The sequence below is a fragment of the Suricata suricatta genome, chromosome 3 (assembly GCF_006229205.1).
Source record: "Suricata suricatta isolate VVHF042 chromosome 3, meerkat_22Aug2017_6uvM2_HiC, whole genome shotgun sequence".
NCBI classification, from domain to species: domain Eukaryota; kingdom Metazoa; phylum Chordata; class Mammalia; order Carnivora; family Herpestidae; genus Suricata; species Suricata suricatta.
The window spans coordinates 28,918,052-28,931,795 of NC_043702.1; the positions used below are offsets into that span (position 1 = coordinate 28,918,052).

At 47.2% G+C, this 13,744-nt stretch overlaps 1 protein-coding gene and 1 long non-coding RNA gene across 20 annotated transcripts in view; one reads left to right on the forward strand and one right to left on the reverse strand.

The window, feature by feature from the left end:
* NRP2 (neuropilin 2) overlaps positions 1–13,744 on the reverse strand; it is a 115,080-nt gene that overhangs the window by 30,669 nt on the left and 70,667 nt on the right. For 10 of the 19 annotated variants that reach the window (XM_029933989.1, XM_029933993.1, XM_029933992.1 and 7 more), the window contains exons 13-15: positions 3,145–3,407; positions 1,482–1,578; positions 347–382 (exon numbers count right to left, since the gene is read on the reverse strand). In XM_029933989.1, the coding sequence (XP_029789849.1) occupies positions 347–382; positions 1,482–1,578; positions 3,145–3,407 (396 nt within the window). The remainder of the gene's footprint in view (positions 1–346; positions 383–1,481; positions 1,579–3,144; positions 3,408–13,744) is intronic. The other 9 variants (XM_029933990.1, XM_029933996.1, XM_029933995.1 and 6 more) reach the window with 1 other exon arrangement.
* On the forward strand, positions 3,036–7,800 carry LOC115287499. The gene is made up of 3 exons (XR_003906509.1): positions 3,036–3,435; positions 7,191–7,312; positions 7,581–7,800. It is a non-coding gene; the product is annotated as an uncharacterized LOC115287499 (long non-coding RNA).

The window sequence follows — 13,744 nt, forward strand, 5'->3', positions numbered from 1 at the left end:
GATTTTTTTTTGTTGTTCAGTCTCCCCCACAGCCTCTCCTTTCTCACCACTCATGCATTTTCAGCCTCATTGCTCCCCATTGGACAATGCAAGGCTGAAAGGTTTATCTGTAACCTATTTGTCTCTATTATAGGTTTCTAAACTTTAATTAAACAGGAGACAGTGAAGATCTCAATCCGCTTTCCCAGAATCTACTGGTGTGGCTGATGCCATCTAGTGGCGGGAAGGTGTGGTGTCTCTTTTTCTAATGTGAGAGTTGTCAAATTTGGAGGTTTCTTCGCCATACCAAATTCACATCACATGGGGGGAAGAAAAAGACATGCAAAAAAACCATAATTTTTTTTACCTTTAAAATTCTCACCTGCAAAAGCCGATATGGGTTCTGGGGGGGAAAAAGAAAAAAAATATCGAGTTAGATAAGAGATGAAGTAGGGGTATGAGGAAGATGACTTCCAATAATTATTATTTTTTTAATTCTCCCATGTGTCCTCCTCACGCTCTAGACTGTGTCTAACATATTATCACAAGAGCTGGGTGGGTGGGGAGAGATCCCAAAGTTGCTTTGGAACAAAAAGTCCTTTATAAAGCAATGGGTCCCTAAAGCATTGTAATCAGTCACTTACCACTGATTACTTTCTCAGAGCCTGGATTATGTTTAGATGCCTGGGCCTGAGAGCTGCCTGCAGGGACTGGGGTGGTCCCAGCGCTCCTGACATCACCGGGCCCGCACACATCCGGGACCCAAAGGCCAAGAAAAGCACTTGGTGAGTGATTACAGTTACTCTGCCAATGCAGGTCCTGCTCCTTCTCAGGATTCCCTCTTGCTTTTGGAATTGGGAGATGGTCAGGATGCCCTTGGGGTGGCCTGGTTGCTCAGCACTTCTGTCCAAAGGGACAGTCATGGTGTCCTTGTGCTGGTCACCTGGCCCGTGATGTTTAATGTTACAACTCTGGGATCTTGGGCACTGAAGGTATTAGCTTCAAAGCAAACTCTAAAATCCTACCTCACCTGCCAGAGTTTGCCCTGTAATTCATTCATGTACGAGAACAACGGGTAATTGTGTTATCAGTCTGATATAACATATGTACTATTTTCGTTCACCAGTGAAGGCGTCCATTAAAAACATCAAATCTTTGCAGCATGTAATTCTGACTGGCAGTTGCTCTCATGCTCTAGCATTTTCTTTGCTAAAAGCTGGAGTCTGATGATGGGGTCTTGGCACCCTGAGTCTCCATATACTTAATGCATGTCTATTTCTGAATGGGAGCAGGAGATAGAAGACTTCACCCCATCTATACCCCTCCCCTCCAGAATGCAGCCTAAGATACGACCACATTTGTACCTCACCTCCCGCACCGACTGCGGCTCTTCTAGCCTCTGGGTACCACTGGGTTTGAAAACGGAGGGCTGCCTCCTCCTACATATCCCAGCCCTTGGCGTCCATTCTGGAAGGGCCACAAAGAGACTGATATTCACGTACCCATGCAGTTCTCCAGTGGGACATCAGTGCTGATCCGAATGTCATCAATGGCAATTTCTCCCGAACGTCCTTTTCCTATGACTCCTTCAAACACAATCTAGAAGCCAGAAGAACAAGAACCAAGGTTAACTGAGCTGCCTGATTCAAACGGTGCAAAGGTTTCCAGTTTTCTGTGGACTGCAGCCTAAAATGTGTGTGTGTGTGTGTGTGTGTGTGTGTGTGTGTGTGTCTGTGTGATTGTACCTGGTACACATCTGATGAGCACATGGCTATGGTGCTTGAAACCTTAATTTAAAAGGAGTGGTTCAAATCAAATATATACCTGAGAGGATTAAGAATATATATATCAAGGTGACGGACACTGTTGTCTAGTAACTAGAATGTATTGATTAAAAGGACCAGAATCAGGACATGTTTAAAGGAGGTTTGAAATCTCTCTAGTGATTTTTGAGGTTCCTTTCTCATGAATCTTTTAAATGCCCAATCCAGGTGCCGTATTCGGAACCTCAGAGCACGTAACAGGTAGGGGTACGGGGGGAAATACAGCACTGGGATTAAATTGCCTTGGAGGGGGGGGGACACTGTCTGTGGTTGGGTTCCATTATCACAACTAGGAGGGAAAGGATCGCTTCCTTCACCAATAGTTCAATGAAGACCTACTATGCATCAGGCACAAGCACAGTTACAAAATCTAATAGCCAGAGCCTCTGCCCAGAGAGTCTCACCATCCGGTGGGGGAAACAAAAATGCAAAGAGGTACTTACAATACGATACACTTAGGTTTACAACCTGAAATGCGGTTAGGGGCAGGGCGGACCTCAGGATACCTTACAACCCCCAGGGCGACTGCTGGACGAACACAGAGGCCCCTCTGCTCTGTGGTCTGCAATCCTTCCTCACTGTCACCCTCCCTGGGTTCTCTCCGCAAACTAGCACATGTCCTCTGGCAAGCTGAGTGAGCAGTTGGCTGCCTCACCAGCCATCTGTTGCTGCTTCTCGTCTGGGGAGGAGCAGGTTAATGCTTTGGCTGGTTCTCAGTCACCTCTTCCACAGTGTGTCTACTCCTACCCAAGCCCCGGCCACAGCTGTGCAGACCCATCTGTGCCTCAGTCTTTTGCTCTGTGGGGCAGAGATAATAGAACTTCGCTCCTGGAGCCGCGGGGAGAGAAACCACTCACTTGGGAGTCTTTCGAGTCTGCTGGCCACTGAGTGCAAACAGCAACCCTCCCTCCCCTTCCCAGGTTAGCCCTGGGACAGGTCTGGCAGGATGTCCCCGTCTCCTTGGAGTACCAGACGGATGGGCAGCCCCTTGTGTGTGGAGGTTGGTTTATGTTTATTTCCCTGGCTTCTGTGTTCCTTTGTCAGCCTACCTGATAGCAATCTAAACTAAAATGGAGAGAAGAAACATTTGTTGGGAAGATTTTTGGCAATATAAAAGGCAATAGGAGGAACAAAGAACCAAGTCTGGATGTGGAGATAGGCACGTTTTGAATAACAAATAAGAGTGTCGTTTAGTTGCCATGGCAACGTGAGAAACACAATGAAAACAGCAGCGCTTAACCACGTTCCCTAATGATGAATGGGCACGGCCCTTTGAAATACTGAAATACACATCACAAAGATCCCCTCGGATCTCTGCACCCACCTCCTGTCACCGCCCTACCTGATACTCCATGTCGTAGCTGGGCAAGATGATGCGCCCGTGTTTCCACTCGGTGCCCTGGTCCTCGCGGATGACCCAGAGGAGCTTGCTCTCCTGGCTGGCTTCGCGCACCACCTGCAGCGCCACCCCGCGGCCGCCCGTGGCCTGGTACTGGAACTCCATGCACACGGGGCTTCGGGGCAGGTGAATGGGAGGGCTGATGAGGCGCGCGAACTGGCCTTCTCTCCGGCCATCACTCTGCAGCCGCAAGAAGTTCCTGTCATCTGAGGGAAACAAACCCGGAAGTTCTAGGTAAATGCCTGGGAAAGAGACCAGGTTTCCCGGGAAAGCTGGGACCAGAGTCTAGGAGGCTGTTTATTTATGCCTTTGTTCTCCAGGCCCTGTGTTTCTTTCTCAAGGGGCTTTCAGGGCTGGCCTCGAACGCTGCTTCCTGTTGGAGCCTATTCTGGAGTCTCTGTGTCAAGTTGGTAGTCCTTCCTGCCTATTTCTCTGCATCACCTTCTTTGTGCCTCTTTTACATACGGCACTTGGTGCGGTTGGCCTTCTGTCTTGGCTGGTGATGTCTGCTCTAAGTCTTCTCTTCCTGGGTTCTAGGATGCCAGACCCATGTCCTATTCACCAGTGACTCACCCAAGGGCTGATGCAGCCTAATGAACTAAGTTATAAGGGGGGGAGGTGGCTGCTAGACTGGAAGGTGATTCTAGCCAGGTGGTTAATGCTTCAAGCCTTTGTCATGTTGGCTGGGCACTGTCCAAATGGACGACATTTAAAACCATCTGCCTCCGCCAGTGCTACTAGACGGTGGCTGGGCTCTAGTGACTGCAATTCAGAAACCCAATGTCAACTTCAAGCACAAGAAGGGATGGTGGCTGCACAGGGGGGAGGCTGCAGCTCGACACCTTACTCCCTACCCTGGTCAGCCTGGGGAGGCCAGAACGGGCCTTTTTCAGAGCCTGGCAAACGGAGCTCCAGTGAGAACAGGCGCTGTCATTACCACTAAACGATGGCTATGTGTTTAACAGAGAATATATGCATGATGGGAAATTAAGGTTTCACTCGTGCAAATGTTTGGAGAAAGGGCTTTTCGGGTGGATTGGTTTTCAAGTGCATCAGACTATGCAAAAGACAGTTCTTGCTGCCATTTGCACACCTCATGTTCTGCAGATACAGGTATGGGGGCTGCATCTGCAACCCCCCCCTTGCACAGGCACATTCTGGCCACTTGTCCAGAAAACAGGCTGGGATTTGAGGAGACCATCTCACTGCCTCCTTTTGGCCCTGAAACAACTTATGCTGAACACTTCTGCAAGATGGCAGGGGCACTTTCACACCACACAGCCAGAACATCAGACACTTCAGGATCATGCTAGTCTGAGACATGGGCACCCAGCCTTCTTAGTCACCAGGAACTGTGAACATCCTAGGCTTGTCAGCGGAGGACGGGAGAGAACTCCCAAGCCCTGTATCAACAGGTTAGGCTTCGGACAGCTAGTTTGCTGTTGCTACTCCTGCTGACATCACAGTTCTCGCAAGAATGAGCCTGTGACAGTCTTCCTGTCGATGGCCCCAAACCAGCTCCTTCATTCCCTCCCTCCCCCAGCCATCTCCCTTCTTCCTTCCTGGCTCCCTGAAGTCCCCGCCAGCTAGATTCCCTGGGATGATTGCTCCTGAAGGCACCCTGCCCTGGAGTCAGATCAGACCAGTGTAGGATGCATAGCTGGGATTCCAGTGTGTCTCCTTAACCATCCAGAACCATGTCTGTCTAAAACCCCCACAACATGAGACTTCTGCAAGGTCAGAGTCAGCACAGATAACTAGGCAGCTGCCTACACCAGAGAATTTTAAAGGTGGTGATCTGCCAAGGGAGGAGACACGGGCGCCGCAGCGAGACACTCGAAGATCTTCCAAACCTAAGCTTCTCCTATCGGATCTCATTACTACCGCTATTAATGATAGTAATTACAAGTCATATTTGCAGAATGCTTGGCAGATTCCAAAGCATGTCGCATGCATTATTTCATCTAATTCGTGCTAGATGCGTGTGAGCTAGATCCTCTTAGTTTCACTTTGTACAGGATGAAGACACTGAGGCTCAGAAAGGTTCAAGTGACTTGTCCAAAACAGAGAGGGTAGTGGGTAGTAGGGCCGGACCTGGTGTTAGGGTTTCCACGTGCCTGCGTGCCTGCGTAGGTCCCTCTCTTTAGCTGTGCCCCAGGTACCTGCCCCGAGGCCGGGCAAGCAGGCACACTCTATTTAAGGCGGACTGGCTTCCCCCCTGCACCCTGCTCCCTCATGTCCTTACGGTGCCCCCTCCCTCCCCTAACAGCCCTCTCTTCCCACCTCTTTTGTTAGTTCTTCTCCTAACTCTGCTGGTACATTTCAACTAACGCCTCTTTTCTCTCTACGACTTGAGCATTTGCTGCCTGTACCACTAACCTTACCTTGTTTTTATTTTTTATTATTTATTTATTAAAAAATTTTTAATGTTTATTTTTGAGTGAGAGAGAGAGACAGACAGACAGACATACACACACAGAATGGGGGGTGGGCAGGGGAAAAGGCATAAAGAGGGAGGCACAGAATCTGAATCAGGCTCCAGGCTCTATGCTGTCAGCACAGAGCCCTAGGTGGGGCTTGAACCCACGAACCTCGAGATCATCACTTGAGCCAAAGTCGGAAGCTTAGTAGACTGAACCCCCAGGCATTCCCTTACCTTGTTTTTAAAGAGTCCTGAGGCCATTTTTCATGGTAACCACCCACTACCCGGTGCTGTAATATAACTGATTCGTGGGTGTCTTTCTCATCATTCCAATTAGATGATTAAGTCCTGGTCTGACACACATAAGGGTTAATACTACTCCATCTCCCTGCTCCGAGACAGTGACATATGTATGTCACTACTCAAGAAAATTTTGCTCCCATGGATGAATGACAAACACACAGATAAAGAATGATATGAGGCTCCATATTCTCAAAGAGAGAGGCAAGGACAGAGGGAAAATCAGCTTGCCTCCGGAAATCCCACAGACTCAGACAATCTCTTCACAATTCCCTCCTGCTCTCCCGAGCCAACAGCCCCTTTCAAAGGGAGGTGCACTGACCATAACGGGGTGACTTGTGGACGCACCAGGGAGCCACCAGTGAGAAGCCCCCAAACGCTCCCATGCTCCGGCAATTTCCAAGCCCTGACTGTTTCTACCTCATATATAAAGGAAACCAGATTTCAGAGACTTATTATTCAGCCTTCTTCCTTCACAGTTTCACAAATAAGACCCACTTGCTGCTTGAAAATTGCTTGGCAGAAATACTGTCACTTGTGTGAATTTACATTCTTAAGCGGCAGGGGATTCATAGCATAATGGTTAGAATTTAGTAAGTAAAATGTGTGTGGAGGTGGAAAGAGCCGTGCTGGCTGGATTTTATCTGGGTCTGTTCTATTTACCCATCCTGTTGCTAAAACTTCAGGCACAATCAGGCCAAAGGTCTCATAGACTGTCGCGCCCCGGGACCAGAGCTAGCCCCCTCCTCCCCTGCTCCCCCTCCTCTCTCCCTCACAATAAGACGATAATCGCTTCGCATGATTTAAAGGACCATCAGAAGACCAGGGAGTTAATGCTGGTGGCGTGCAAAGCACGAGCAGCTGAAGGATCATAATTCAGCACTGACATCTAAGCTAATCCACTAGTTTGCAGAATCTCAAGACAGGCAGGCCTCTGAATTTCACTTAGTTAAATCATTTGTGCCCCACTTGTCTGTTAAGTGCTATGAGCTTGAGGGAAGAAAGATGATATGTAAATTTAAGGAATTAGCAGTAGACATCAGTCAGAGGGATGCTGAGCTGCAAAATGTCCCTGCCTGTCACTGGGAGAGGCCTGATTAGTAGCAGACCATCATGAAGGAATGGCTCAGACCAGGATAAGCCCAGGGAGGGGACAGGAAATGCAGGGGCAAGAGAACTGACGTTCCCTGGGCACCTACTGTGTGCCAGATGTTGCACCGGAAGCCTTGTCGACCTTTTCTTACGTGACCTTCTCTGTGCAATCTAGGTCTGTGAAAGAAGTGTTGTTTCCTCCATGTTTGCCAGAAGGGGAATGGAAGCTCACAGAATTGAGGCGACATGTCCGAGACCACTGCTGGAGAGTGACTTACTACGTGAGCCCTCACCGCGGTGAGTAGAGTTGCCAGGGCATGGCTTCTCAATTGGGTTGGAATCTTGGTCTAATGCTCACTAGTCTTTTAAAGCCTCAGTCTCCCGATCTGTAGAATGGATATAATAACAGCATACTGGATAGTGTTGTGAGGAGGAGGAGGAAATGGAAGAAGCTATGCAAAGTGCCTTGCATAGTAACAGGGATATAGTAAGTGCTCAATAAAAGCTATGATCTTTATCTCGCTACAAACACTGCCTGCTACACTTGCCTTTTCTTTTTTTTAAGAATGAAAAAGGGTCACAAGAGCACCAATAACCTGGAAAGACCACTCTTTGACTCGCAAGGAAGTATGGTTTGGCCCCGAGGACAGTGAAGATGCTCGCTGGATTGGCGGGTCCATCCAACCCCAGCAAGCAGCCAGCTACTACTTGGGCATCATGTGCTGTTTACCACATGTCTTTCCTGTCAAGATACAGTAGATGCAATAAAGTACATGATTCTGGAATGACAGTGGGACCTCAAGAGACAGTTGTGATCGGGTCAGCCTGGCCGCCCAGAGGAACCATGCTGTAAACATCCCTAGAACAGCTGTCCACCCTCTGCTTGGAATTCTCCAGAGCAGGAGAGTCCACAGGCCACATCGGCAATGTGTTTTCTGGGTCACAACCCTCACTGTCAGGAACTTCTTACATTCAGTTTTAGGCTTTCCTGCTGTCATTTAGACACATGTCCCCTCCTATCCATGATGGAGCACAGCCAGTTTCTGTCCCCCATTGGAAACATTTTCACCCGTGAAGAATTCAGACCCTTCGTCTTCAGTTTCTCGGGAATCTCACTCCTTGCCTCTTTCCATGTCCACTTTCCAGGCCCTTAGTTATGGTGCTAGGTCTGTACCAACCCTCCTCTAAGCTAAGTGCTTCAGGGCTTTTAAGTCAAGGCACCCATGTATGTGTTCTTCTCGAACATTCTAATTTATTGCCCACTCCTGCCAAATATGGAGGAAGTTTTAAGCATGCAGGGGCTGTTGAATACGTGATAGAGCAAAGGGTTGGCATGGCACCGGTGGGCCACGTTAGCGATTTACTTGGACTTCAAGGAAAAGCCCTTTGGATTGTTAAGAAGTCCCCAAACATGACAACTGACCAGCTAAGGACCAGAGCTCTGCCTACTGGAGGCTGTCCTCTTGTTCTAATAGCTATGGCAGTGATGCTGGCAAGGGAAAGCTTCCAACAACAAGACAATGGAAAGGAAATATATTCAGTTGCTGAAAGAGAATGAAGAAATAATGTCCCAGAGATACAATCCCTCTCCTCCTGGACCTGACATATTTGGGAGGCATTTTGCTAGATTCTTGACTCAAAACATCTGTTGCTGCCCGTGATACAGGGGAAAATCATCACAGGGGAATGAACAACAGGAGTTCAAAAGGGCGGAGAGGAAGTTCAGGGGACAGGGCCATTCAGGCATTGTAACCTGCTGCTGTCTCTAGAAAGGGTCTCCTGACATTTCACCTGGCGATTTATGGCCACATCTGGCTTCAGCTGCATAATTGCTGTGTGAACACGTGACTGTGTTCAGCCCAACAGCAATGGTATCAGCCGTGTCCACACCTTACCAAACCTGAAGTAAATCACCAGTGTGAACCTCCTGGCTATCGCGAAGCCAAACAACCATCTGTCCAACACACACATCTCTTGGCCAGCATCTTGCCCTCCTACTAGAACAAGCATACGAAGGAATATTTAGTGCTGCAGGAGATGTAATCTCTTTGTATAGGTCATGCTTAAAACATGAGTCAGACCCTCAGTTGGCCTCCCAAGGTCAGTCTATCTCTGCGAAGGTCCTCAAAATAACAACCAGTTAAGGGAAACATTGACTTTGCATGAACTCAGCAGGATGTCTTCAAGGTTTACAGTTGACCATGTTGTGGACATTTGAGGTTTTAGGTCTGCTCTTTGCAGGAGTCTTCTTGGAGCTGGTTGTTTGTGTGTGTTTTTCAGCTTTTGTGAAGGTTTTGCACTTGAGGCGGTCTTGTTATCATTCTGCCCTTCGTTATCAATCTGCACACTGCTGGGGGGCTCAGCCAATCAGGACTTTCAGAAAAAAAGGGATAATAGCTTCTCTTTATTGCTCTCTTTTCCTTCCTATTTTTCTTAAAGGAGCGCTTTCCTTTTCCAATTGAAGTTATCCCTTGAATGCTGGCTTTCTTTCAGCCAAGTTGTTCCTGGTCTTTAATTATCTATCGCAGTTGAAGCCTGAGAAGGCCCCATGTCTGTATTTGCAGCGGCTGTGCCCCAGCCAAGCCCCAGCAACCTCTTTTTGAAGGCAACTCGAGCTAATGCCAATGGGGCTTCTAGATTCTGTGCTACCATCAGTCCCACCCACGGGGGAGGGCTTTGGAGTTCAGAGAGAGTTGCTTTTTAATTCACCGAGTCACTATTAGTTCACTGTCAAATATCAAGCCCATTATGAGCAAGTTCACTCATCAATTCTTTTCTGTAATTTTTTTGCAACCGTCGACTCCCCCACACTTAATCTTCTCACGTACATGTCCTCCGTGAACCATAGTTCCGGTCCTCTGCTCTCATGGAGTTTATAAATGGCCAATCTGCATCAAAACAGCCTCATGAGACGTTAACAACTCTACCCCTGACATTTGATGGAATAGCTACCATTAATAAAATTCAAATATTTTGGAACATTGTATTCTTATTCTGTCTCGAGCTTGTTTTTGAATTCAGAGTCAACGTTCTGTCTTCTCAATCCAATAAACATATAAATGCTAGGCAGCCAAAGCTCTGTCTTTCCATAAGGGTGTACATAATGGCGTAACAGGCATTCCCTGTTTTATTCCTTCCTTCTTCTCTTCTTCTTCTTCTCTCTCTCTCTTTCCTTCCTTCTTTCTTCCTTTCCTTTCCTTTCTTTCACATAGGCTCCACAGCTAACGTGGGGTCTGAACCCACAACCCTGAGACCAAGAGTCTCATGCTCCACCAACTGAGTCTGCCAGGCTCCCCTGCCTATTTTCACTATATCATTTCCATGATTTCAAGTTATCGAAATAGAGCAATACTGTAAGCATACTTCATGAGGTTAACACATGTATAGCAGAACACATATTTAGGGAGACCACACACTTGAGGACTCTGAGGCTGACATGGTACCCTCTTTCTCTAGTCTTCTCGTCTCATTCCTGACAATATGGTGATAATAGTAATAATAACAACTACTATTCCTATTATTGGTATTCCTTAGTATTTACTTTTTTTGGTGGAATGAACTAGTTCCCACACTACCTAATGCTAGGCTCCTTGCATACTCTACTATGGTTCTTCATGGAAGTTGAATGGCACAGTGACAAAAATAGCTGTCACTGGACATTCTCACTAAGGGACCACAGAGAAGGCACATGCACCTAATTACTTGCCTCTTGGTTTACAATGCGCTCGGTCCCCCTCCTGGGGAAGCGGCATCAGCAAGGACCCTGGAGGCCGCACATATGCCAATGCCGGAAGATGCCTGAGCTGTCTGACCAAGTCAAGTCTGTGATGATGGCTGTGTTTTAGGTCTGTGCCATTCAGCATATGGTGGCCACCAGGCCCCTGAAATGAGGAACTGAAATTTTAGCTGTATAGGATTGTAATTAACTAAAATGGAAATAGCTATTGTAATAAAGAGCACAACTCTAGACACGTGAGCTCACCATATCATCTCAGAATTTTTTGCCTTGTTCCTTAAAGATCTGATCATCCTTAACACCGGGTTTATGATCATCACACTTGAGAACATCTATAAAAAATACTACAGCTCCCACAGGAAGACATTTCTTGTGTCATAGCCACACAGAAAGACAAAGTGGCTTCTCAGAGGACAGAGACAGGTTCCTCTACAACCCCCAGGGGTCACTGAATTTCGGGACAGTGTCCCTAGGGGCTGATGCGAGCAGTCCCGGCTTCCAAGTCACAAGCAAAGATCTAAAAGAAGGAATTCTGAGTGGCTTGAAAGATCATCTTGAAAAACAAAAACAGTGGCATGAAACCAGTGGGTGCCTTGTCAGCCTTAAGCAACTTTTACCACTGGCCAAAAGAACAGAAATAATTGCTGACTTAAAAGGAAAGAAAAAAAAGACAAAACAAAACATGAGAAAATAACCAATTCAGAAACTATCTAAGGAATGTAAGTAGTTTCCACAGACACTTCTAATCAAACACGCTGTGTATGATATTTCAACATGGCTATTTCTTTTTCCTTTCCTCCCTCCTCATCTATCCCGACACCCTCTACACTTGATGGAGACACCTCCTTTCTTACATGCAATTACTTTAGCTTATCTCTCCAATAACGGGATAAAACATATGGCACGCTTCTCTTAAAGAGCATCTCCTCTTTGTGGAGTGGCGAAGTGTGGGGGACACAGGCTTTTGGGCTTGACTGGGAAGGTCCAGCATGTGCCCTGTCCCTGATCAGGCACAGCTGTTTCCTCTCTCCCAACTGCTCCCCTCGGGCCCCATTTTTTTTTTTTTTGAAGAAGGAACCACCCTGAACAGAAAGCGTTTTCTATCCATCCCTGCCTAAAGCCCCATATCGAGTTTTGTAAGAAGGAAAATGGGAAAGACAGCAAATGACTTTTAAAATCATCAGAGAACAGAAAGAAGGGTTCTGAAAACAATATTAGGGTTTTGTTTTCTGGAGACAGGTTATGAGTGCCCCTTTTTCAAACTTCAGGGATTCCTCTGGAAGAGGAAAATAATTATTTTCCCTCTTAATATCTTAGGGGAGAAACAACATTAGATCTAGCAGTTCCTTACGGCCCTAATTTTCTTTCTGTCCCCATCCACCCAGCCAACTGTTGGAATTCTGCCCGCTTTGCGAGCTTGCTCTGAAAAGCCCTCCCACACCGCAGGGTGGAATGAATCAACTGGAATGAGGACAAGACCTAGAATTTCCAACCAGGAGCCAGGGTGGTGGAGGGGGCGCTCAGGTGAGGGCGAGGCCCACAGCAGGGAGAGGCCGAGGTGAACGGGCAGAGGGACAGAGGTAAAGGCCAGGCTCAAATAGAGAGGAACTGAAGCTCTCCCAGAAGTGTCACTTGCTAACTGGTGGCCTTGTAGCCTGGACAGGGCTGGCCTCAGACATTCTTAGAGAAAATCTGCTCAGAAGTCAGCAAGGGAGGCAGCCAAATTTTTAGGGAGAACCTCAAGATGGATGAATAAGAGCCAGTAAATCTCCCCACTCTGTGCCGTCTACACCCATCCTTCCAAAGTGCCTTTGCCGAGTTGCCCCCTTATACACACCTCACGCGACACGCCTGCACACGCACACGGTACTCATGCATATGAACCCCAAACACACTCAAATGCAAACACACACACATTCACATGTAAAACATGCATGCGAACACATGCATATACATATTCACAAATACCTAAACATCTATGCATAAAACACGTAGCATTTGCACATATACACAAAACCCACAAACACCTTGAGAAAGAAACACATATGCAAACACATACATACACCCATAACCCACAAGTACACACTATGCATACACACACTTACGCATACCCCACAAACCTTCTTTACGTTGGGATGGAAAGTGGAGGTTGGGAAAAACAAGCAATTAATTGGGCCAAGTCTCAAAGGAGAGGAAATGAAATGAAAAATCCAGGCTGGGTTATAAAAATAAGTATTTTTTTTCCAACGTGCAGGAGGCTCATTATATTAATTAAACATTATTGCAGTGAACGAGAGGGGGGAGGGTGATTAAGGCCGGGACAGGGTAAGTGCTCTCTCCCGTTGCCCGAGGCCGCGGTGATCTTCAGATATTAATCTCTCCGAGCACTCAAATGCTGAAGAGATAAACACTTGAAATATGAAAATGTTTTTCTCCAGAGCAGACGCTGTGACCCTCCAGGAAAGCAAGTGCAGGCTGTGTCAGGAGGCCAGCCCACAGAACTCTGCTGGCATCTGTCCCACTGCTGTCCCCTGGGGGAAAGGGGACGCGGCCAGTCCTTGGGGTTGAGGGGCTGCAGAGCAGCTCCGGGGAACCCTGTAGAAGGGGAGGCCCCTTCTTCCTTTTATTCTCTACTCAGGCAATGTTTGATCTACTAATTTCCAGAATTAGCCCCCTATCCTCCCAAATGCTTACAGGTCCAGGCCAGGGGTGCCAAGAAACGGAAATGTAACAGGTAGTGTGTGGGAGCCAATGGGTGCTGGCTCATGAGAGCCGACTGTTACGTTTTCCAGAATTTTGCAAGGCAGTTGGTAAACGCTGTCATTATTAAAAATTAAATTACATAAAGTTACCATTAAATAAATTATACTGAAAATGAAAGGCAATACATTCTCAAGACTCAACACTTCCTAATTATTTTAAGACGTTTGATCAGTACCAATGCTCCTGGAGTCATTCGAACCTGTTCTAGCCGTCGGATGGCAAAAAACGAC